Source organism: Schistocerca americana, chromosome 4 (genome assembly GCF_021461395.2).
Source record: "Schistocerca americana isolate TAMUIC-IGC-003095 chromosome 4, iqSchAmer2.1, whole genome shotgun sequence".
NCBI lineage: Eukaryota > Metazoa > Arthropoda > Insecta > Orthoptera > Acrididae > Schistocerca > Schistocerca americana.
Window position 1 is genome coordinate 251,754,887 of NC_060122.1, and position 26,230 is coordinate 251,781,116.

At 41.5% G+C, this 26,230-nt stretch overlaps 1 protein-coding gene across 1 annotated transcript in view; it reads right to left on the bottom strand.

Moving 5' to 3' along the window:
- Positions 1–26,230, bottom strand: part of LOC124613984 — a 140,488-nt gene that overhangs the window by 12,203 nt on the left and 102,055 nt on the right. Inside the window, exons 8-10 of the mRNA XM_047142771.1 lie at positions 18,579–18,731; positions 17,651–17,810; positions 6,858–7,107 (exon numbers count right to left, since the gene is read on the bottom strand). Of these exons, the coding sequence (XP_046998727.1) occupies positions 6,858–7,107; positions 17,651–17,810; positions 18,579–18,731 (563 nt within the window). The remainder of the gene's footprint in view (positions 1–6,857; positions 7,108–17,650; positions 17,811–18,578; positions 18,732–26,230) is intronic.

Here is a 26,230-nt window from a genome sequence, read left to right on the forward strand (position 1 = left end):
GAATTTTGACCCGCGTCGTGATATGGCATACGAATCCGAAGTAAATAATGATTATTCCGCGGGAAACAGGAGACGTTATAATTTGATCTTTATTGAATGAGTAATTTCATTCAATAACGATCGGTAAATGAAATAATGGAAATAATTTGGAAACAAATTTTGCCAGTGGAAATTTTGCCGAAAGAAATAATTAAGTTGTAAAAGCAATTAAAAAATCGGTCGCCAGCTCAACTGATGAGCGACAGTACTGTTAAGTACGTGAATAATTGTTTCAATAATAAGCTTTACCTGCTTGTAGCGCAGCAGGTGGAACGGGAACTTTTACGTAAGTGGTGTGTCAAACAACGTCATAACAATCTAACTACACTTATTTTGTTCATAATTTGTCAGCTAAGTGCAATGCTGACAACACATCTATCGAGATTTTGAATAATGGACTGTCATTCTGTCTTTAAAATTAGGTACTTTGCACAGTTTAATCTACTGATAATGAAATATATTACCAATAATTGATTAACTATGTTTTGACTCATAATAAATCATTAATTAAGGGATTGTCAGGTGGAATAAGCTTTATAGTTTCATGAAAGATCCTTGAATTAACTTCAGCTGAATATGCAATGAAATAAATCTTAGTAATCAAATTTATTACTTCAGTCTATTATTATGTTACTACGGTTTGCGTAAGCTTGTTAAGTGCAACAATTAACTACGATAACCAGTCTGAAATTTGCTCTTCACCGCCTAAGCAAATAATTTGATAATTAACATATTTTCTCCTGATAATGGCGTGAAACACTCGGTTCAATAAGGTAAGGATTCGAAGGAACCTACTTTGTGTTATTGTCGGGAGGAATGTAACTGCAACACTTCGATTATAAAGTGCTTGTTATTAACTGTTCAACTTCAGAGAAAAACACAGTCACTGGCAAGCCTTCTACAATTTTATCCTACGAAAATTACGTAGCTCTTACTTCCGTTGTTGTCGGTGGATCGATGGAAGTCCACGGCAGCGACACAATGTGGCATCGGGCTTTTACTGTTGCGACTTGGGCCCACAGTGCGCTTCACATTTAAGTCCTCGTTTCTTCAGCACTATGCCCATTAATCCATAATAACTTGCCCGGCCATGCTTCCAGATATGCCGACCATTACTTTCCCGTCGTAATTAGATCCACACACTAGCCGTTAGATGTAACGCAGCTAGGACTAGCAGCACTCGACTGTACGTCTTACTCCGAGCACAGCGTCACTGCTACTACTACCCGCTGGTGCGCCCCCGCGCCCAGAGGCGCGACAAAACAATCTCTCTGACTTCAACGTTAACTAAATATGTCCTGACTTGCCAGTGTTAAATATTACATAATTTAAACATAGTATTTACAATACTTATTTACACTAGACAATACATCGTATACAAACAGTTTCATGTGTTAAGTAAGCGAAAAAATTCATAGCAAGGCCTGCGTTGTAGTGTCACAGTCCCAGTTACCGCTACTGATTATATACGAAGAGAAATGATAAATTTTACGTACCATATATTCGATCATATTGTTCGACCCAAGATGAACGAAAAATAACGAAAAAAGGTACGTGGAAAATCTTATTATTATGTAATTCTACAGTTTCTCTTGATGTATTTTTTGATCGAACAGCCCACTAGTATACTGCCGATGCATAGTGTCCCAAGGGCCCTATATTTTGGCGATCAGACATGTTGCTTTTATCAGGAGCACTGATAACTGAGCTCGCAGCTGGCTTACATCTCCTCCCACAGCAAACCGTTCCCGTGCCCTCCGTGGTCCGCGCACGAGGACGCGCGTTCGCAATCGCGGAGAAGCCATCGTCGGCTCCAGTACTGGCGTCGATGCAGTTGCTCTGTCTGCCCTGGTCGCTACTGCTTAATTATAACCAGTGCTGAGTGCCAAGCAAGTGGAGGAGTCGCTCAGCAGGCACGCTCCACTGGGTCCGCCGGATCCTGCACGAGCACTGTCGGTGTCTGAAGGAAACTAAAATTCCGTTGCCAAGTAAAAGATGCCCATGGGGTGGAATCGATAGATGATACCACGGAAACACACATTACCTCAGTTTTGATATTTTTTTTAACTGTAGTATGCATCAAAGATATTGGTGTAGCTACACAAGAGGCAAAGATTAAGTCATGTCCAGACGAACAAGATTCAAAGCCGTTCATAACAGGGCGAACTCAGGTATTCGAAAAAATGAAGGAGGGTTGTTAGGAGCAATATACAAATGATAAGGAACGAGACCATAAAAGTCTTTTCTTCAATTTGAAATGTATGATCATCTTGTGTGCTTCTGCTATATATCTGTGTGTTTAACGCATTATTTATTATAACAGGCGGTGGTCGTGCGGTTCTAGGTGCTGCAGTCCGGAACCCCGGGACTGCTACGGTCGCAGGTTCGAATCCTGCCTCGGTCATGGATGTGTGTGATGTCCTTAGGTTAGTTAGGTTTAAGTAGTTCTAAGTTCTAGGGGACTGATGACCTAAGATGTTAAGTCCCATAGTGCTCAGAGCCATTTGAACCATATTATAACAGGAGCTATGTTTTTCTACACACATCGAAGTTGTTTGCTTCATATGTTGTACTGACAAGCTGGTTATGCTTTGCTTCGACTTGATAATGGTCTACTGATCGAAACCGATAGCACCGAGCTTAAAACTAAACAGCTGATGGTCGTCTACAATGAAGTTTCACAGTTTTTAAGGAATACAGACGAAAGTATGGCGGATGCACCAAAAGTAAAAGAAGGATATTGATGGACACATTTAGGCACAGTATATTAGCAAATGTCCGTAGTAAAGGTTTTTAAATTGTAATATGAAGACTTAACAAATCTGAAAATTGAAAGTACACACCAACACACACAAAACGACTACGAAATAGACTACTCGACGGAAGAAACTTACACTTCAGAAAGTTGGCTTAAAAATGAAAGTCTCTGGGGTCAGAGGGAATATAAATTGAGGGGGGAGGGAGTATTACATCAAAAGCTTAATACTTTATTTACCAATTTTATGGAGGATGGTGGGATACAAAGAGGATGGCGACCTACACAGAGGGCGTCACACGCCATGTGGTCTTCAGCATGGCATCACACGGGATCGCTCGTCACATAACATTAACCACTTTGTGTTTCCATCACAAGGCATTAAAATAGTCCGGTCTATCTGCCAACAGTTCTGTAGTCCTCTATATAATGCGCTGAATGGAGGCCCTTCGTTCTGCTTTCGAGTAATTTCAGACAAATCGTTGCCATATTCGCAGTTATAAGTGGCTGCATGGCTTCACTCGGCCAATTAACGTTCTGGTTGTCAGCAAGCCACCACCAGTCATCGCAGTCATAGCCGAGTGTCGCAAAATTTATATAGTAACTGCGTGTGCTGAAACCAGCGGTAGTCGGAACTGAACTGCAATTATACTAGATAGCCATAGTTCACTGAGCGAGATACAGACTAGAGCTCAGAACTTTTGTCACTTCCACGCTCTCTCGTCAAACTGTAGCTGAATATTTGTGTACTATTATTTTAATAAATGCCTTCCACAGTCGTACTCCACCGCCCACCGAACCTACACAATATCAACAAAATTTTGAAAAACACAGCCCTCAGTGGCGAACACAATTAATTTGTAACCTAGGTTTCGATGTCACAAGGGATACCTTCTTCGGACAAAGTTAAAACTAAATGTCACAGCATAACGTACCAAAAAATACCAAAGCTGTGGTCATACCTGACAGCTTCAGATAGTCAGTTTTTGTGTTGACTGTAGCAGAGGACGCATGGCAGCCCCTAGTGGCTTGCACCTTTGTTGCATTTTATTTTAATTCTGACTATGTGACGCTGTCAGGTATGACCGCAGCTTTCGTATTTTTTGGTACGTTATGCTGTAAGATTTAGTTTTAACTTTGTTCGAAGAAGGTGTCCCTTGAGACACCGGAACCTAGGTTACAAATTAATTGTGTTCGCGACTGAGGGCTGTGTTTTTCAAAATTTTGTATTATACAACAGTCGCTGATTGACAGCCATGTTAGAACCCCTACACAATATCCTCGTCCATTCCTACACAACTCCGCTCCCCTCCCAGCCTTATGGCTCATATCCCTGTAACAGAAATAGATACAAGACTTGTCCCATACATCCTCCACCAAATACTCCAGTCCGGTCACAAGCATCACGTATACCATCAAAGGTAGGGGTACTATTGTAATCAGTCATGTGATCTAGAAGCTAAGCTGCAACTACTGACCGACCGGGGTAGCCGAGCGGTTCTAGGCGCTACAGTCTGGAACCGCGCGACTGCTGCGGTCGCAGCTTCGAATCCTGCCTCGGGCACGGACGTGTGTGATGTCCTTAGGTTAGTTAGGTTAAAGTAGTTCTAAGTTCTAGGGCACTGATGACCTCAGAATTTAAGTCTCATAGTGCTCAGAGCCATTTGAACCATTTTGCAACTACTGTGCAGCATTTCACATGGGCATGGCAACCAACAAGCTGTCTGTCCACGTAAATTGCCTCTGACAAACTGTAACCAAGAAGCAGCTTTATGACCCCACTGCGCCGGCCGGTGTGGCCGTGTGGTTCTAGGCGCATCAGTCTGGAACTGCGTGACCGCTACGGTCGCAGCTTCGAATCCTGCCTCGGGAATGGATGTGTGTGATGTCCTTAGGTTTAAGTAGTTCTAAGTTCTAGGGGACTGATGACCACTGCTGTTAAGTTCCGTAGTGCTCAGAGCCATTTGAATTTTGACCCCACTGCTGAGCACGCTGCCCAACATGATGTTCTTCATTCAATGACTCCTTCACAGCCGATTCCACCTGAATCTTTCCCACCTACGTCAGATTATCTGAACTGTGCAGATGGGAACTCTCCCAGCAATACATCCTGTGTTCCTCTATCCCTCCTGGCCTCAACCTGCGTTAGTCGTCGTAATTATGCACGCGCTAATCGTCCACGAGACTCAGGGGGCCATAGACACGGGTTCCCAGGTACATTCCGTGTTTCTTGACTTCCGCAAGGCGTTCCATACAGTTCCGCACAGTCGTTTAATGAACAAAGTAAGAGCATATGGACTATCAGACAATTGTGTGATTGGATTGAAGAGTTCCTAGATAACAGAACGCAGCATGTCATTCTGAATGGAGAGAAGTCTTCCGAAGTAAGAGTGATTCCAGGTGTGCCACAGGGGAGTGTCGTAGGACCGTTGCTATTCACAATATACATAAATGACCTTGTGGATGACATCGAAGTTTCACTGAGGCTTTTTGCGGCTGATGCTGTGGTATATCGAGAGGTTGTAATAATGGAAAATTGTACTGAAATGCAGGAGGATCTGCAGCGAATTGACGCATGGTGAAGGGAACGGCTATTGAATCACAATGTAGACGAGTGTAATGAGCTGCGAATACATAGAAAGAAAGATCCCTTATCATTTAGCTACAATATAGCAGGTCAGCAACTGGAAGCAGTTAATTCCGTAAATTATCTGGGATTATGCATTAGGAGTGATTTAAAATGGAACGATTATATAAAGTTCATTTTCGGTAAAGCAGATGCCAGATTGAGATTCATTGGAAGAATCTTAAGGAAATGCAATCCGAAAACAAAGGAAGATGGTTACAGTACGCTTGTTCGCCTACTGCTTGAATACTGCTCAGCAGTGTGGGATCTGTACCAGATAGGATTGATAGAAGAGATGGAGGAGTTCCAACGGAGAGCAGCGCGCTTCGTTGCTGGATCATTTAGTAATCGCGAAAGCGTTACGGAGATGATAGATAAACTCCAGTGGAAGACTATGCAGCAGAGACGCTCAGTAGCTCGGAACGGGCTTTTGTTGAAGTTTCGAGAACATACCTTCACCGAGGAGTCAAGCAGTATATCTCTCCCTCCTACGTATATCTCGCGAAGAGACCACGAGGATAAAATCACAGAGATTAGAGGTCACACAGAGGCATACCGACAATCCTTCTTTCCCCGAACAACACGAGACTGGAATAGAAGGGAGAACCTATAGAGGTACTCAAGGTACCCTCCGCCACGCACTGTCAGGTGGCTTGCGGAGTATGGATGTAGATGTAGTCCCTTCCCTGTTCCCCTGTTCTATCAGCCCTCTGTTCTATCAATGCACCTTCAGTCTTCTTATTTCTCTTCTTCTTATTTTCTCCTTTTGCGCTACCCCCTTCTCCTCGCCCTCCTTGTAACCTCCAAACTGCACCTAGCTGCCCTACCCCACTCTTCCTCTCGTCCCTGTATGCTCCCACAGGCAGCTCTTTACCGTCTCCACCCATACCGTGGTATGCCTCCCCCTCCCTGCACTAGCCTCCTCCTTACCCTCTCAAACAGCTGACACTCTCATCATGCACTTATGGTTTCACTCTGGCTTCAGCTGCCGGTGACTGTAGTCATGTGTGCTGCATTGTCTATTTTCGACGAAGGCCTTGTTGGCCGAATGCTCAGTTTCTGACAGTCTTTTTGTTGTGCCTATCTGGGACTCAGTATCTCCCCTACATGGTGAGTAGTAACTATCATTTTCATAATATTGTCAATGATTGTTATTTGTTATTCATCTTGTTGCCCACTTTCTTTTTACTATTGTAACTATGATCAGACAGTTACAGGCTGTAAGCACGCCACCTCAACACAGCAACTAATTTCTGTGGTAAGGGGTTCGCTTCCTGCCACTGTTACGATGGAGCCGAATTTATTTGGAGATCACATAAGGCCACTTTCTACCCATGTTCGATTCCAAGTCTGGTAAATAGTTTTAATGCCGGAAAGTTCCATATGTGTAAATCTTTTAATCAATTAGACCAGTATGGAGTAGGTTTTCGAAATTACCTGATAGCAGACTTCAATATTGCGGACGAGGTTGATATCTGCACGTACGATGTGTCCAGCATTCACGTTGGCCAAGTCGATGATGCCCACATCACCAAGAGAGTAGTCTTCGACCAACATAATTTCCAATCTGGTGGTCAATATCTTACCATAAAGGGGCCAAATTACATTGGTCGAGTCTTCGTCCACTGCGGTCAAGACGTGCACACGATATGCATCCTTTGTGAGTCGTGGCATCACCATCATTTTTCTGTAGGAGACATTATACTCCTGTTAACACATGCTTATGAGAAAGAGGATAATACATGCAGTAGTCATGAAGTTACAATTTACAAAATACAGGAACACACAATAACGTATGCATCCAGAATGAATCCTATGCCCTACCGTGGGGTGTACAATCTTTGGAAATATCCTGGTAAGTTAAGGCTGTGACTCTGATCGGGATACAGACTCGAAACTTTACGGGTGGCGCTCTGCTAATGTAAATAAGTCCCAATCACGAGCCGTCCTCACAACTGCTCCCCCGTCAGTATGCGAGTCTAGGAATTCCTTCTGAAGTATCACACCAGCAAGGTATGACGCAGAGCTTCTGTGACGCAGTAATCGTAAAACACCTTTGCGTAGAGGTCAGTGTTGTACCACGTAACACTTTAACCCACCCTGAAATAGAAGTTTAATAAATATTGTGATCCCATTTTGAAATGATTGCGTACACTTTATGTGAACTGCAGATGGCAGTGGTTTTCTCAAATTGAAAAAATTACTCCACAGCTGTAGGGTTCGCAACAAATGTGAAAAATTGTTCCAAGGAACTAACATTCTATTGTGATTGAAAAATGTTCGAATTCGAGATAATTTTTTCAATATTTTATTTAATGTCTATGTCTTACAGTATTACTTTACTGCATAGTAATAATTACTAAGTTAAATCAAACCAAGGATAACTTCTATCAAATAGCAATAACAGGATAAAAAAAATTTCACAGAGACGCTGTTGGCAACTAATACAAATTTCCACTTTCGAGTCAGGTAAAGTTCTTGAAACATTACAGACACTCATTTAACTTGCAAATATCACATATGCACATATTTCATGGTAAAAAGGTCTTTAGTATCAAGCTACAAGATGGTGCACGTCTGACGAACTATGGTTTAACCATTCATGTTGTTGTTGTGGTCTTCAGTCCTGAGACTGGTTTGACAGCTCTCCACACTACTCCATCCTGTACAAACTTCTTCATCTTCCAGTACTTACGGCAACTTACATCCCTCTGAATCTGCTTAGTGTATTCAACTCTTGGTCTCCCTCTACAATTTTTACCCCCCACGCTGTGTACTCCTATGTTAAATTTGTGATCCTTTGATGCCTCAGAGTATGTCCTTCCAACCGGTCCCTTCTTCTTGTCAAGTTGTGCCACAAACTCCTCTTCTCCCCAATTCTATTCAATACCTCCTCATTAGTTATGTGATCTACCCATCTAATCTTCAGCATTCTTATGTAGCACCACATTCGAAAGCTTCTATTATCTTCTTGTCCAAACTATGTATCGTCCATGTTTCACTTCCATACTTGGCTACACTCCATACAAATATTTTCAGAAACGACCTCCTGACACTTAAATCTGTACTCGATGTTAACAATTTTCTCTTCAGAAACGCATTCCTTGCCATTGCCAGTCTACATTTTATTTCCTCTCTACTTCGACCATCATCAGTTATTTTGCTCCCTAAATAGCAAAACTCCTGTACTCCATTTAAGTGTCTCATTTCCTAATCTAATTCCCTCAGCATCACCCAACGTATTTCGACTACATTCCATTATCCTCGTTTTGCTTTTGTTGATGTTCATCTTATATCCTCCTTTCAAGACACTGTCCATTCTGTGCAGCTGCTTTTCCAAGTCCTTTGCTGTCTCTGACAGAATTACAATGCCATCGGCGAAACACAAAGTTTTTATTTCTTCTCCATCGATTTAATTCCTACTCGGAATTTTTCTTTTCTTTCCTTTACTGCTTGCTCAATATACAGACTGAATAACATCTGGGAGAGGCTACACCCCCGTCTCACTCCCTTCCCAACCACTGCTTCCCTTTCATTCCTCCCGACTCTTATAGCTGCCATCTGGTTTCTGTACAAACTGTAAATAGCCTTTCGCTCCCTGTGTTTGACCCCTGCCATCTTCAGAATTGGAAAGAGAGTATTCCAGTCAATGTTGTCAAAAGCTTTCTCTAAGTCTACAAATGCTAGAAACGTAGGTTTTCCTTTCCTTAATCTTTCTTCTAAGATAAGTCGTAAGGTCAGTATTGCCTCACGTGTTCCAACATTTCTACGGAATCCAAACTGATCTTCCCCGAGGTCGGCTTCTACTAGTTTTTCCATTCGTCTGTAAAGAATTCGCGTTAGTATTTTGCAGCTGTGACTTATTAAACTGATAGTTCGGTAAGTTTCACATCTGTCAACACCTGCTTTCTATGGGATTGTAATTATTATATTATTCTTGAAGTCTGAGGGTATTCGCCTGTCTCATACATCCTGCTCACCAGAGTTTTGTCAGCACTGGCTCTCCCAAGGCCGTCAATAGTTCTAATGGAATGTTGTCTACTCCCGGGGCCTTGTTTCGACTCAGGTCTTTCAGTGCTCTGTCAAACTCTTCACGCAGTGTCGTATCTCCCATTTCATCATCATCTACATCCTCTTCCATTTCCATAATATTGTCCTCAAGTACATAGCCCTTGTATAGAACTTCTATATACTCCTTCCACCTTTCTGCTTTCCCTTCTTTGTTTAGAACTGGGTTACCATCTGAGCTCTTGATATTCATACAAGTGGTTCTCTTTTCTCCAAAGGTCCCTTTAATTTTCCTGTAGGCAATATCTATCTTACCCCTAGTGAGATAAGCCTCTACATCCTTACATTTGTCCTCTGGCCATCCCTGCTTAGCCACTTTGCTCTTCCCATCGATCTCATTTTTGAAACGTTTGTATTCCTTTTTGGCTGCTTCTTTTACTGCATTTTTATATTTTCTCCTTCATCAATTAAGTTCAATATTTCTTCTGTTACCCAAGGATTTCTACTAGCCCTCGACTTTTTACCTACTAGATCCTCTGCTGCCTTCACTATTTCATTCCTCAAAGCTACCCATTCTTCTTCTGCTGTTTTTCTTTCGTCAATTGTTCCCTTATGCCCTCCCTGAAACTCTATACAACGTCTGATTTAGTCAGATTATCCAGGTCTCATCTCCTTAATTTCTCACCTTTTTGCAGTTTCTTCAGTTTTAATCTACAGTTCATAACAAATAGATTGTGGTCAGAATCCACATCTGCCCCTGGAAATGTCTTGCAATTTAAAACCTGGTTCCTAAATCTCTGTCTCACCACTGTATAATAAATCTGAAACCGTTCGCTATCTCCAGGCTTCTTCCATGTATACAACCTTCGTTCATGATTCTTGAACCAAGTGTTAGCTATGATTAAGTTATGCTCTGTGCAAAATTCTACCAGGTGGCTTCCTCTTTTATGTCTTACCCCCAATCCATATTCACCTACTACGTTTCCTTCTCTCCCTTCTCCTACTCTCGAATTCCAATCACCCATGACTATTAAATTTGCGTCTCCCTTCACTACCTGAATAATTTCTTTTATCTCATCATACATTTCATCAATTTCTGCATCATCTGCAGAGCTAGTTGGCATATAAACTTGTACTACTGTAGTAGGCGTGGGCTTCGTGTCTATCTTTGCCACAATAATGCGTTCACTATGCAGTTTGTAGTAGCTTACCCGCACTCCTATTTTCCTATTCATTATTAAACCTAATCCTGCATTACCCCTATTTGATTTTGTATTTATAACCCCATATTCCCCTGACCAAAAATTTTGTTCCTCCTGCCAACCAACTTCACTAATTCCCACTATATGTAATTTTAACCTATCCATTTCCCTCTTTAAATTTTCTAACCTACCTGCCGGATTAAAGGATCTGACATTCCACGCTCCGATCCGTAGAACGCCAGTTTTCTTTCTCCCGATAACGATGTCCTCTTGAGTAGTTCCCGCCCGGAGATCCGAATGGGGGACTATTTTAGGAACCATACGACTGTCTGGCCTCTCAACAGATATCCGTCCATTGTGGTTGCACCTACGGTACGGCCATCTGTTTCGCTGAGGCACGCAAGCCTCTCCACCAACGGCAAGGTCCATAGTTCATGGGGGGGGGGGGGGGGGGGGGGGGGAACCATTCATAAATTATATAATTTTCTTTGAAAAATATGATGAATCTTACACCTTGTAAAACTCATTATGTGAGGAATTTACACTACCTTCCAAATAGCTTTTATGTATTATACAGTACCTAGACATATAGAACTCGAAACATTTAGAAATACTGGGCAAAACAAAAACAGTAGAAAAGTCCTTATGGCACGGTCCTTCACGTGATTCCAAAATCTGTCACTAAAACGAAGCATAGACCAGGAACCGTCATGTGTTCCTAGATACACAATCCTCCAGGTCCAACACTTTACCCGTCGCGTCAGTTGCAATGTAACGTAGAAAAACTATAAAAATATTTGAGCCGTGTCTGGCTCATGTTATGCTTTGCATTAAACTTTTATTGCTATTCTGTGATTAGTCTCCCACGGTTATTGCGATTATGCTATTATCCTCTCTCTCTGCGAGTAGCAGCAACAGTGTGTATCGATATTCGCACCCTTGTACTATCTTTGGCCTCGCGCTTATAGTTTCTGGCTGTGCCGTGTGCGGGCGGGTGGTTGGATGGCGTGTAGCAGCGAGGAAGTCTCCATGGAGCGTGTCTGTCTGGGCCCACTGACGGCGCCCACGCGCGGTCGGAGTGTGAGGTATTGTTCCCATTGCTACGAGGTCCGTGGCTCTCCGATCCCGGACACGAAATTTGAGTCTTTGCTCAATCTACCAGCCAGCCCCAACTGTTCACATTGTGTCGTTTGAATTTCGTTGTGAGCTGTTCGGACATTCCCGCTAGCAACAACGTGTGTTTCCAAGTAGGCTAAATTCTAGCCGGCCTCCTGTGGAATTTAACTTAACTTGATTATTTTGAATTGAAGTGCACCAGCTGAATCTTCTGATTTGTGGCCGTTAACGTTCTGGTTACCTGCCCCAGCCTATGACGTAAATTCAGGCAGTGTATTTTCCTCATCGTGTTCTGGCTGTCCAGCATGGCATGTATTTGGACTGCTGAATGTGTAATTTCTTACGGGCGCCGATAACTCTGCATTGTTCCATTGAGCTCCCTGTTGTGTGCTTGTTGGGTGGAGCGGAAGTCATCCTGTCGCTTGGTCCGTTGACTGTCTGTCGGTTGGGTTGCCGTCGGTTTGAGAATTTGTTGGGCCGGCTGTCTGTATCACCTAAGCGAGCATTAGGGTTTGAAATCCAGGCCCACCCTTGGAAACTTCTGAGCGCCGTTTGATGTGGTGTCCTTTCTTATTTGTCCTTATTGTTTGTTTGTGTATGGTTTCTAGCCGATTTTAAATTAAAGTTGTTTTGCCCTTAAGGCGTGAGATTGTTTGGGCCTTCAGCCTGATTTAAAGATATTTTTAGGATAAGGCCTTTTGCCTTGTAAATTGAAATTCCTGTTTTTGAGTCTTAAGGTATTGGCCTTCAGCCGATTTTAAATTAATTTTGCCCTTAAAGCGTGAGATTGAATGGCGGATTAAGCCGGGAATTGAATTCAAAAATTGATGTTTGGCTTGCTTTCTTTTTAATTTTTTCTCTACTCTAGTAATGTTCGTCAAATTACTAAAGTAGTATGTTCGAGTGCAACTGACAGCCACTCATTTTTGCCCTTTTCCACAAACTAAACTATCTGTCCTGTCCTGCGGGTATATCAGGGTATCTCAATATTGTTGCAGGTAAAGGAGAAACCAAGCAGAACTAATTGGAAAAACTTCAAGCAAATGTAATTCGTCCACTAAACAAGCGTCTCAGTCGCAACTCTGACCAATTCCTGAGTATTAGTCTTCCGTTTGGGACCATCACCACTTCGGAAAAAAAAGAAGTGAAAGAAAAGACCAAACACACAGCGGCATATTTTCTCACAGTTTCGATTAGAGAGCGACAGAATGTTACGTCTCAAACAGAATGTTACCTCATCAAACTCCACTGGCAGACGCTACAAGCGATACGTTGTACATCACATGCGAGAGAGTACGTTCCACCAGGAGTCGAGTAACACATTAATGTCTCCCACAAACGCCTCCCGAAGCAGTAGAAAATCAGATGAATTAGAGGTCACATTGAGATTTCAGTTAGGTTACATCATGGTCAGGCAGAGATTCCGAATTCATAATCTGGAATGTAAGGCGTACCCAGGAGCACAAACAGACTCAGATCACAGTTTAGTAGTGGTGAGGAGTAGGCGTAAGTTTAAAGACTACTCAGGTAGACTCACTGCGTAAGTAGTGGGATACGAAAATACTAAGAAATGAAGAGACAGACTTAAAGTTCTCTGATGCTAGAGATACTACGATAATGAATAGCTCAGTACACCGTCCAGCTAGAAAGGAGAAAACGGCATTCACAGAGGTAGGAAAGAAAGCCATACGAACAGGGAAGGCAACTGCGAACAAATAATGTATGACAAACGAAATACTTCAGCTCATCTACAAAAGATGGAAGTACAAAAATGTTCAAGGTCATTCACGAACACAGAAATACATGTCTCTAAGAAACGAAGTCAGTAGCAAATGCAGGGAAGCTAAGACAAAATGGCTGTATTAAATATATGAAGAAATCGGCAAAGAAATGATTGTCGATAAGACTGACTCAGTATATAGGAAAGTCAAAACAACCTTCAGGTCAAAACAACCTTCGGTGCAATTAAAAGTAAGAGTGGTAACATTAGGAGTCCAATGGGAATTCCACTGCTAAATGCAGAGGAGAGAGGGGAGACCACACTAAAGGCCTCTATGAATAGGAAGACTTGTCTGATGAAGTAATAGAAGAAGAAACAAGAGTTGACAGTGAAGAGATAGAAGATGCACTTTTTGAATCAAAATTTAAAAGTGTATTGGAAAGCTTAGCATCATATAAGGTAGAGGGGATAGATAAAATTACATCGGAATTTCTAAACTCATGGATGGTGGGAGGGGGGGGCGGAAGTGGCAACAAAATGATTATCCACGTTGGGGTGCAGAATGTGTGAGTCTGGCGATATATCCCCTGACTTTCGCAAAACCATCATCCATAAATTCCGAAGATTACAAGAGCCAACAGATGCAAGAATTATCACTTAATCAGCTTAAACGCTCATGCATCCAAGTTACTGACAAAACCAATGTACGGAAGAATGTAAAACAAAATTGAGGATGTTTTAGAAGACCATCAGTTTGACTTTAAGAAACGTAAAGGCACCAGAGAGGCGGCTTTGACATTGTAGTTGATAGTGGAAGAAAGACTAAAGGAAAACACTTTCTTAGGATTTGTCGAACCAGAAGAAGAGTTCGACAATGTAAAATGGAGCAAGACGTTAGAATTTCTGAGAAAAATAGGGGTAAGCTATAAGGAGAGACTGGTAATAAACAATATGTACAATAGCCAAGGAGGAACAATAAGACTGGAAACCAATATCGATGTGCTTGGATAAACAAGAGTGTGAGACAGGGACGTAGTCTTTCGCCCCTACTGTTCGATCTATACATAGAAGAAGCAATGAAAAAGTAAGAGATTCAAGAACAGGGTCAGAATTCAGGGTGAAAATATATCACTGTTATTCTCAGTAAAAGAGAAGTAGAATTGCCAGATTTGTTGAATGGAATGAACAGTCTAATGAGTACAGAATATCGATTGAGACGAAAGCAATGAGAAGTACCAGAAATGATAACTGCATAGCAAAATAACACATGACAAACAGAGCACTGATTGCCTAAAAAACGGTGTAGCACTGAAAACAGGGCATTCCTGGTCAAGAAAATCTACTAATATCAAACATAGTCCTTTAGTAGATAAACATTTCTGAGCAAAACATCGTGCGGTAGTGAAACATGGACTCGGAAAACAAGAAGAGAATCGAAGCATTTGAGGATTGAAGTTAGAGAAGAAAGTTAAAAATTTGGTAGAGTGACAATATAAGGAATATGGAGGATCTCTGCTGAATCGACAAGGAGAGCAATCTATGGAAGACACTGTCAAGAAAAAGGGACAGTTTGATAGCATGACAGCACATCTGTTAAGACGTCAGGGAATAAACTCCATCATACCAGAGGGAAGAGATGGGATACATCGAGCAAGTAATTGAGGATATAGTTTGCAAGTGCTACTCTGAGGTGATAAGTTTGGCACACGAGATGAACTTGTGGTGGATCGCCTCCAACCGGTGGTAAATTTTAGCTATTTTACATTGTTTGAAATACGTCTTAGTTTCACTATTACCATTCAAAATCACATTAGCCTTAACGTTAATTGTATAGTGGGTAACATGTGATACTGCAGCGTTTCAGGTAAGTGAAGATTCACCATGAAGGATGTGAAGAAGCTGATGATGTAAGATATATTTGAATTCTCAGTCTGTAACAGGTATGATAAAGATGAATATGTTCAGAGTTAAACAGCACAGTATTGCTGCGATGAACAATAAATCCCATGAGAAATGCACACTGCATCACTTTGAAGCTTGATTTTAGAGTTACAAGAACCTGACATTTAATCCATTGGATTAGATCATCAGACACTCTTTCGTCTGACTAGATTAGAACCCAGTTTACAGGACACATTAGATTCGATTTTTTGAATCCTACATGAGTAAATCATACATGGAAGCTAAACTGGAAACGACTAAAGAAGATCATAATGCACTCTTACAACTATGTGGTTTAAGGCGACAATAGCGTTAACAACAGTGAAAATTCGGTCACTCGTTGAAGTGGTTGGTCAGCACTCCTTTCGTGTAAGAAGGAAACAGGGGTGTCTAGTTCTCTCCAAACCCTATTTTAGTATTTGGCGTGAGAGTACGAGCACAGTGGAAAAATTTGTATTTAGGGACAGCAACATCCCTTAGCATCTCAATACACTTAACGTGGAGTTTACAATTCGGTATTTTTGTAATACTGGCCTAATGTCAAAGGATTTCTTCAGTAATCTAGGCAATGACAACAGTCTAAGGGTAACGCCGAGGATCATATAGAAAAGCACTTGACGGTGAAAGAATTACGAATGATGAACCATCTTCTTCAAAAATAACGGACATTTGATGGAACAAAATTTTGGAAACAAAACCTCTGACCTGAACACAATTATAATTAGAAAACAGTAGCACAGAACGACATTTTTTTCAGCGCCAGCATAGCAATAAATTGTGAGTTTTATACAAGACATGTAATTGAAAAATGAAACTAAAAATGATATTCCATTGTACATTAGGGTTCACTATTAAGTGACTTCGCATAGTCGTCAGATTGTTTTACACAACAGTGACGACGTAGGCACTCAAATCAGCTGAAAGGAGGGCTGTGTGTCACTTTGTTGGTTGTCGCCAATGTTGAATAATAAATATACGAATAATGGAAGTGTTGGGCATGTTGTTAAGATATTTAGTAGCAGCAAAACCGTTGACAAGCTAGGGCACAGGAATAAAGTCTTCTGCGTTGAAATGATGACACAACTACTCGTTTATAAAGGGCTTTTCACTGAACGAGTTTTTAAGAAGACATACCATTTCAAGCAGCCTACAAGACTATCGAACGCTATGTGATCGAAACATTCATTAAAAGAACTCTCGAATTATAATGCAGAACGACTAATAAAACTCACAACTGATCTTTCAAGGACATAATAAATTTGCGTAACCTGTTACTGTACTATGGACATTATTTTTTATTTGAACTATAAGCCTATTTCAGCTATACAATAATCATCATGTTATGTGCAATAGAACATTTCATATATTTTGATAAATTTGCAGTATAGTATGTGAGTTACGAATAATAAGATTTTACATGCGTTTATAAGTTATGGCTTCCATGCAACATTGTTGTTTCTTTTGTTGTCTATTTGTTTGTGATTATATTTTACGTTATTGTAGCAGTAATAATCATTTTCGTAGTCTGGTCTGACTCTTCGTTTATTAGTGGTCAGAAATTAATCTCAATCTATAGTTAACATTTAGTGACGCCAATTGTGACAGATTTCAATGACATTCTTAAATTTGTTTCTGACCAATACTAAATGAAAAGTCAGAACAAACTGCAAAACTGATGTTCTTCTTACATTAATCCAAAACATAATCAGGAACAAAATGACAGCAACAGAAATAATGACACTGCATGGAAGGCTGGATTTCAAACGTATGTAAAATCAAATTATTCATAACTCACATGTAATACAAGAAATGCACCAAACTTCATAAAATGTTCAATTGCAAATAATCTGATGATGGTTGTGTAGCTGAAATAGGCCCATAGTTCAAATAAAATGCAATACTCATAACAGCATAACTGGTTATACAAATTTATTATGTCCTTGAAAGACATTTATTACGCAGCATATCAAGAGGGTTCAAATATAATTTTTTATTTTATGGTAAATTCAAATGCTTAAATACTGTTTTAGTGGCGCAAAAGTCACCAGTGTTTTTCCGAAGACGTACTATTATCAGTTCACGAAGAAATGAAAAGATAACATACTCCTACACTTGGCTAGAGTCCAAACATTGGTACATGTGCTCTGCAGAGCTATACGTCCATTACAATAGAGCATTAAAACCGTCTGAAATAATAATAACTCATTATGAATTTAAAAAGCTAAAGACAGGTCAGAACTCACAAGTGCTTCTTTGCAAACTGGAAGTCGCTTCCTTCGATATCTCTGTTCATTAGTAACTCGGGAAATCTGTGTTTGAGGGAGAAGTATGCGTCTAATCCCAGTTTCACCTTCTCCATGCTGCACTTGGAGTTGATATACATTCGCTCAATGAGGGAGTCGTCTGGAACACAGAATTCCCGTATAGAATACGAAGGTAGATTTTTACAAGGATATTAAAGACACAGGAAACAGAAAGGATTCTCTTATCGACAGCAATTTTACTATGTAGAATTTCCTACAATAGAAGTAACACGACATGAAATTTTTTGTTTTCTGCTACATATGTATACTCAAAACGGTTAGATGGTCCCATAATCAATGTATTATACTGTACATACGCATATGAATTCACACTGATAATAAACGTGGTATGCATAATATTAAGGAGAGTAATAGCATTCCGAAGCCTTCCTAATCAGTGAACAGATAACCAAGATAACGAGCTGGAAGAGGTCCACAAAATTTGAGAATAAGGTGTAAAGCTGGTCATAGTAATTCTGTATTTTCCATAAGCTAAGATAGAGGCAGTGAAGTAGTAATACGGAATTTAAAACGACCGTAGGTAGTGTTTATTTCCTTCTTAAGTTGCAATCGCAAATAAGTAGAAGAGACTATAACTCTTTGTTTCACAGTGATCATTAAAAAAAACCTGATCATCTGCAATGAGATAAGGTTCAGTTATTTCTGCACTTGTTAAATGTGTAATAAATTGGAGCGATTTTTAAATACAATAATGATAAGACAATGCTGCTACAGACATACTAATGAAAGACACAAATAATATATAGATGTAAGAAGCATTACATCTATGTAATCACACCAATAATGTTGATTGTATGACCATTACTCAGGCGTAATATATGGCCTCTAGTGTGACAGATGTACTGACCTACAGCGTCAGGTAGGTGTGGCTGCATCCTGAGCCACTCCCGCAGTGACGTCACAGCCGTCTTGATGTCATCCTCGTTGGTACCCAGCTGCTTCCTGACGTACGCCACCTCCTCAGGTGTGATCACCAAGTATTTACCGGTGTCTGCCATTGCTGTAAAGCAGAAAGTAGACACAATCGCTTGAACCAGAACACCAGTTCACTAATAGAAAAACCTGAAGGCGTATGTGACACCCAGCCACTGATTGCTTAACAGAAATCGAAGAAGGCCGATTAGAGTTTATATAGTGGCATCAACAAGGTTGGATTGTTTCCAGGATCTGGAAGGAAATTGGCCGATAGCTTTCAAAGGCATTTGCCTGGAATGATTTAAAAAAAACACAGGAAACCTAAATATGGATGGCCAGGCTGCTTCACGTTTCTTTTGAACGAATATACACTACGCTATTATTATCTGTAAATCTCATTGTGAGGTAGGCGTCTTGGGAATACGGCGCTGTATTCCTAATGAATCTCTCCACTGTAGGTCCGGCAGACCTTTATTGGAGTAAGATTACATTCAGGAAACGTAACAGGTCGAAAATAACCGATTGAATCACTGTCAGAGACGATATACAATACTGTGGCGGGGCCGAGATCAGGTCAGTTCCTGCATAGGACCGTGAATATGGAAATTAAAAGAAATCTATCCTAAGGATATAAGGTAACAGCAGCAACAGCAGAAAATACTAGAGTAACTTGGTTGACTAATTTGGGGGAGGGGACCAAACAGCGACGTCATCGGTCCCATCGGATTATGGACATTTCAAAGGAACCACCCCGGAAATTGCCTAAAGCGTATGGGGAAATCACGGGAAACCTCAATCTGGATGGCCGGACACGGGCTTCAACCGTCGTCCTCTAAAATACGAGTCCAGTGTGCTAACTACTCTGCCACCTCGCTTGCTACGGGTGAAGCATTCCTCATAAATAGGAAGGTTGGGCAGAGAGTAAGTTATTCTGAATGGTTAGTGACAGGATTTTCCTCATCAGAATCGACATGAAACGAACGCCAATAATGGAGAGCAAACTGAAGAGGAATATCCCTAAGAATCCATGTGGAAAGAAGCAGGTACTGAAGTACTGTGGAATGATGAGACAATATCTCTAAGTGTGTAATATAGCGGTAATGAATACGACAGTAGGCTGTCTAGTTGAAGAGGAATTTACACATCTAAAAAAGGAAACCACAGTAATTGATTAGTCAAATTTGGGTAAAAGGAACGTAACTGTGAAGACACCTTGCGTAGCAGCAGACGTATTTCAGTTGACCAATAAAAGAAGGAGCTACAGAAATCTCAGATTACGACAGAAGTTCAGCAATCAAAGTTGCTAAGGCTTAAGATACGTAGGAAGAGCAGAGGAGCCAAAATGAAATGGCTACACGAAAAATGCGAATAAATCGAGAGAAGAACAGATTCAGCATGCACCTTGGGTGAAATTAACTGCAAGGGCGCCAAAATTGAGAGTGCTATGGTAATCCCATTTCTAAACGAAGGGAAGGGAGCGGATACGTGGGATAAGTACACTGATGACCTCTACGAGGGGAGGAGTTGTATGGTGTCATGGTAAAAGAAGAAATGGGAGACGACATGGAAGACAATGGATTAAGTAGCCGAGTTCAACAGAGCTTTGGATGAACTGAGATCTAATCAGGTGAAAGGCACAAAACGGCTCTGAGCACTATGGGACTCAACTGCTGAGGTCATTAGTCCCATAGAACTTAGAAATAGTTAAACCTAACTAACCTGAGGACTTCACACACATCCATGCCCGAAGCAGGATTCGAACCTGCGACAGTAGCGGTCACGCGGTTCCAGACTGCATCGTCTACTTCGCCACTTCGGCCGGCCCGTGAAAGGCACAGATAATATCCCTATGGAGTTTCTAAATTTTTAGGGAAGTGTCGCCAAAATGACAATTCAAGTTGCTAAAATCTCTGAGCCTGGAGACATACCATCAGATATTGAAAGTAAAGCGAAGAAAGGCGAGTAGTACAAGTGAGACTGACAATAAACAATACCGGAAGTGGCGGACCAAGAAGCAGATAAGGCTTCTGTTTCCTTAGAAGCAAAATAGTATGTGACGATGAAGCAAGGTGGACTCAAAGAAGTAGAGTAGCAGAGGCAAGGAGTACATCCCTGCTTAAAGAATTCTACTAGTATCAAACGTGAGACTTATTTTAAAGGAGAAAATTTTGAGAACCTAGTTTGGCAGCACAGCATTGTATAGAACTAAATCATAAACTGTTTCAAAGACAGAAATGAAGAGAATCGAAACGTTTGAGTTATGGTGCTTTAGAATCAAGTTGAAAATTAGGTGGACTGATAAGGAAAGAGGAGTTTTCACACAGAATATACGAGGAGAGAAATATGTCGAAATCATTGACAAGAATAACAGACAGAGAGATAGGACATCAAGGAATAGCTTCCATAGTAGATAAAGAAGATGTAGAGGGTATAAAAAACAAAGGAATATATGGACTGTCATACACCACAACACAAAAAAAGGAAAGCGGAGATGTGATGTGCTTATACAGGCAAGCAAATGATTACAACCTCAGAAAAGCTGAATTATTTATTCAAAACTGAGTAAACGAAAAAGGTTTTGGTCCACCTCTTTGCTTGCCTGTACGTGCACATCACATCTACCGATTTCCGTCCCACTTGGATGATTCCTTCGTGGTTCGTCGTATTTTTTTTTTTTTTTCTTTTCTGTCGTAGTGTGTATTTCGGAGAAATACTTGCGGCTGGCGATTCTGTTACTCTGTGATGAAGAGTTTGATGCAGGAGAGGAATTCGTGACGGGTTGCGTCAGACCATGTAGAAGACTAACGACAAAGAAAAAATCTTAAGGATATTAAATTTTCCTCTACCAATATATTTTGACCACATTTCGTCGACAACTTCAGAGATGATACGTAAACTCTACGGAAGGTGAATTGAGATAAGAATTGTGTGTTTAACAATGAGCGGTAATTTTTTCGTAAATCACCTCCAAACGTTGCAAAAATTATAAGTTTTCGTGTAACTAACTGAACGAAATGTAAGGAATAATTTTATGTCTAATGTAGAGGTAAGTTGTTTTTTTAAGAGTCAAACTCTGCCAAAAACATTATGAAAAATCTCAAATCACTGTCATCAGGGCTCAGCATTTACTTTCTGCATACGGGTTTGGCGACTGCGGAGTTCCTGAGCAGGAGACTGGCAATCATCTGTAGACCTCTGTCACCATAAACTCTGGGAATGCTAGAACGACTACAGTGCGACGAGACAGTCAAACATTGTGTAGCACAGGGAAGTGAAATCTTCGCTTGAACACCCGGATCGCGAGGATGGTGTAAACATCTTTAAGAATCCCTCCAGTCTGAAGGTGTGCTGCAAACTGTTGAGATGCTTGGCTGTTGAATTGGAACAGTCGTTAACTGGCAAACTGAGTTAACTGCCCACCTCAGTTGTATAGCTTATTCAGGCAAGTGGAACGGATCTATCCGTTGGCTAGCAGAATACTGATGTAGATGTAGAATGTCCTAAATCATTATTACAGGGTATTGCACGAAAACTCAAGGAAATTGGTTACTAATCCTCTTTGAACTAATCACTAGGTAGGCTATTATGGTCATAATTCAGACAGTGAATGAAATGTGACGCTGTTGGTTTTGTAGTTCATTCAATGGAAAGTGAGTGGAAAATCCGTCACTTTTTTTACACCACTGCCCATAAAATTGCTACACCAAGAAGAAATGCAGATGATAAACGGATATTCATTGGACAAATATCTTATACTAGAACTGACATGTGATTACATTTTCACGCAATTTAGGTACATGGATCCTGAGAAATCAGTACCCAGAACGACCACCTCTGGCCGTAATAACGGCCTTGATACGCCTGGGAATTGAGTCAAACAGAGCTCGGATGGCGTGTACAGCTACACCTGCCCATGCAGCTTCAACACGATACCACAGTTCATCAGGAGTAGTGACTAGCGTTTTGATACGAGCCAGTTGCTCAGTGACCATTGACCAGACGTTTTCAGTTGGTGAGAGATTTGGAGAATGTGCTGACCAGGGCAGCAGTCGAACATTTTCTGAATCCAGAGAGGGACGTACAGGACCTGCAACATGCGGTTGTGCATTATCCTGCTGAAATGTAGGAGACGTGTAACCAATGGCAGCCCATACCATCACGCCGGGTGATACGCCAGTATGGCGATCACGATTACGCGCTTTAAATGTGCGTTCAACGCGATGTCGCTAAACATGGATGTAACCATCATGATGCTGTAAACAGAACCTGGATTCATCCGAAAAAAATGATGTTTTGCCATTCGTGCACCCAGGTTGGTCGTTGAGTACACCATCGAAGGCGCTCCTGTCTGTGATGCAGCATCAAGGGTAACCGCAGCCATGGTCTCCGAGCCGACAGTCCATGCTGCTGCAAACAACGTCGAACTGTTCGTGCTGGTGGTTGTTGTCCTCCAAACGTCCCCATCTGTTGACCCAGGGATCGAGACGTGGATGCACTATCCGTACAGCCATGCGGATAAGATGCCTGTCGTCTCGGCTGCTAGTGATACGAGGCCATTGTGATCCAGGACGGTGTTCCGTATTACCCTCCTGAACCCACCGATTCCATATTCTGCTAACAGTCATTGGATGTCGAACAACGCGAGCAGAAAAGTCGCGATACGATAAACCACAATCGCGATAGGCTACAATCTGACCTTTATCAAAGCCGTAAACGTGATGGTACGCATTTCTCCTCCTTATACGAGGCATCACAACGACGTTTCACAAGGTAACACCGGTCAACTGCTGTTTGTGTATGAGAAATCGGTTGGAAGCTTTCCTCATGTCAGCAAGTTGTAGCTGTCGCCACCGGCGCCAACCTTCTGTGAATGCTCTGAAAAGCTAATCATTTGCGTATCACAGCATCTTCTTCCTATCGGTTAAATTTCGCGTGTGTAGCACGTCATCTTCGTGGTGTAGCAATTTTGATGGCCAGTAGTGTATTTTAGTTTCGTCCCTTCGTAACGGTTACTGATTCCAAAAGCATACCTAAACTTCGGATAACGTATCATGTAACTTAAATACAGATATTTAACATAAGTTGCTATCTGATTGGCACATCACAAAAAAGAACAAAAAAATTTGACGTTACTTAAACCATGATAGTTGATCACTCCATTCTCTTAACGTCACATTTAGATTGTCCGCAGGTCGTGGCATAGTGGCTAGCGTTTCTGCCTCTGGATCACGGGGTCCCGGGTTTGACTCCGTCCGGGTTGGGATTTTCTCTGCCAGGGGACTGGGTGTTCGTATTGTCCTCATCATTTTATTATCATCATCATCTTCATCATCCATGAAAATGGCAAAATTAGACTGTATAAAGTTGGTACATTGTACGTGCGCTGATAACCACGCAGTTGAGCGCCCCACAAACTAATCATCAACCTCATCATCATAATCACATTTAAATTCTCGCACAGCCACACAACGACCACAATGCGTGGTTCCAACAGTTACAAAAGAAATTAATTTATCAACTTAAGCACCTACACACAGATACTTGGTTACTTGTACCTTGTCTGTTTAGGCACACGTTACGATCAGATAGCACATGGCTCACGTAAACCAAGAAGCAGGAAAGCAATGAAGTTTGAGGAGCAGGCAGAAACCTTCCGACGATGCCAAAGCCGCCGCTCACCATCAAGATTTGCACGGATGTGAGAAAGGAAGATAATTCCATGCTGCGGTTAGCACCGCAAAGATGTCAAGTGCCAGGCTGGTCGAGTCCACATTGCTGACTGACAGCAACGAATATGCTACCAGGTCGCCACTTCTTCCACACTCAGCTGTCCACCGCCAGGGGTGCCTCCAGGTAGTCAATTCAGCTGCCTCCACAAGCCAGCCAGCACATAACCTTATGCTTCGGGCATGGACGTGTGTGATGTCTTTAGGTTAGGTAGGTTTAATTAGTTCTAAGGTCTAGGCGACTGATGACCTCATAAGTTAAGTCGCATAGTGCTCAGAGCCATTTGAACTATTGGAACATAACCTTAATAGCCTTAAATCGGAGGCAACCGTCCACCGGCCTGCCACCTCGCGGGACGGAATGGTCTCCCTCCTACGCAACGGCGGAAGACATTCCAAGCAGCGCCGCGACTATCGATATTCGATGGGCACGACAGAATATATAGTTTGATAGAAGGGTCTGCGAGTTTAAAGTACGCAGACTACGTGCAGTCTTCCTCTCCGCAGTTATAAAAAATCAGTACATCAATCATTACTACGTTAAATTTATGGGAGCTTATAACTAACCACGATAAAATAACCTTAAACTTAACGATATGGTGTTACCTCGAACTTTGAGTTCGATCTTCAGGAGGGGGGGGGGGGGGGGGGGGTTCTTCTGATAAAGAGTTTATAAACAATAGATAATGTTAATAAAATTCATATATACTGCATGCATAAACTGTCAAGAAAAGTGTTTTATTTACTGTGGTCAAACGTAAAAGATAGCAGGTTGAACCGCTTGTGTTTTTTCTGCACACAGTTTTGAAAAATCATTTCTGGAGAAAAACTTGTTTAAAGTTTAGGGAAAACTGTCATATGTATGATCAGTTAAGTATGCTTAAAAACATCCCGTCATTACCTAGTACTGATTTCGCCGAACACAAATCTGAAGTTAAGATTTTCAAAACTCAAAATAGCTAATCCAATATGGCGGACCAAAAATTATGCTTTGACCAATTTTGACTGAAATGAGACCAAAAAGAAAAGTGTTTTCGTTACTTGTGTTTATTTTGAAATTCCAGGACCGTACATCACCCTTACTCTATTTCGAAATTTTCCTGGACGGCAATTCGCTCGTTCCTCTTGGTGAGAAAAGCCGATCTGGCTGAGCTGGATACACTACGTTTGGCAGCCTGCACACGATGTTCGTTAGGTGTTTCGACGAATATGTATGCATGCATACAGCATGCATAAATCATTCTGTGAAAGCGTATCACGACACGACAAGTTTCCTACATGAGCCAGGCGTCTGCGCCTGAGATCGTTCCACGGCAGAAGTGACACTGCTTCGAACTATTGCCCGTAGAAACTTTTATAACGCAGGGTTTAAAAAACCTTTTCGTCTCAACGCTCTAGATAAAGATACAAAACACAATAAAAAGTCGAATTTTCAACTATTTTGAATGACAACGTTGCCTTAAATAAATTGAGAATAGCTCAACTTTTCCTGTTCGCAAAAAGATGTCGGAAGGTTTCCCTTGATTGTAAAGCAACTCTTCGCAACCGGAATTCCTCTGCATATTATTCCGAATTGGGATGCCATCTGCCTCACTGCCCATAATCTTTACACATACGGTGGATAAAATAATCATCCAGAAAATCTCTACAATAAGACTGACGTTGTTGTTGGAACTCTGGTCGGATAGTTAGCATTTTTATTCACTACGGGACACGTCTGGCGCGTGACGAAAGAAGTGAAGCACCCAGTAGATATGGTCGGAAATCACTGTAACATGGCACACGTACACACACACCATCGACGAGTACTTAAATGATGGGAGTTGCAATTCTCAGAGGCAGGTCGAACGCCTACCAG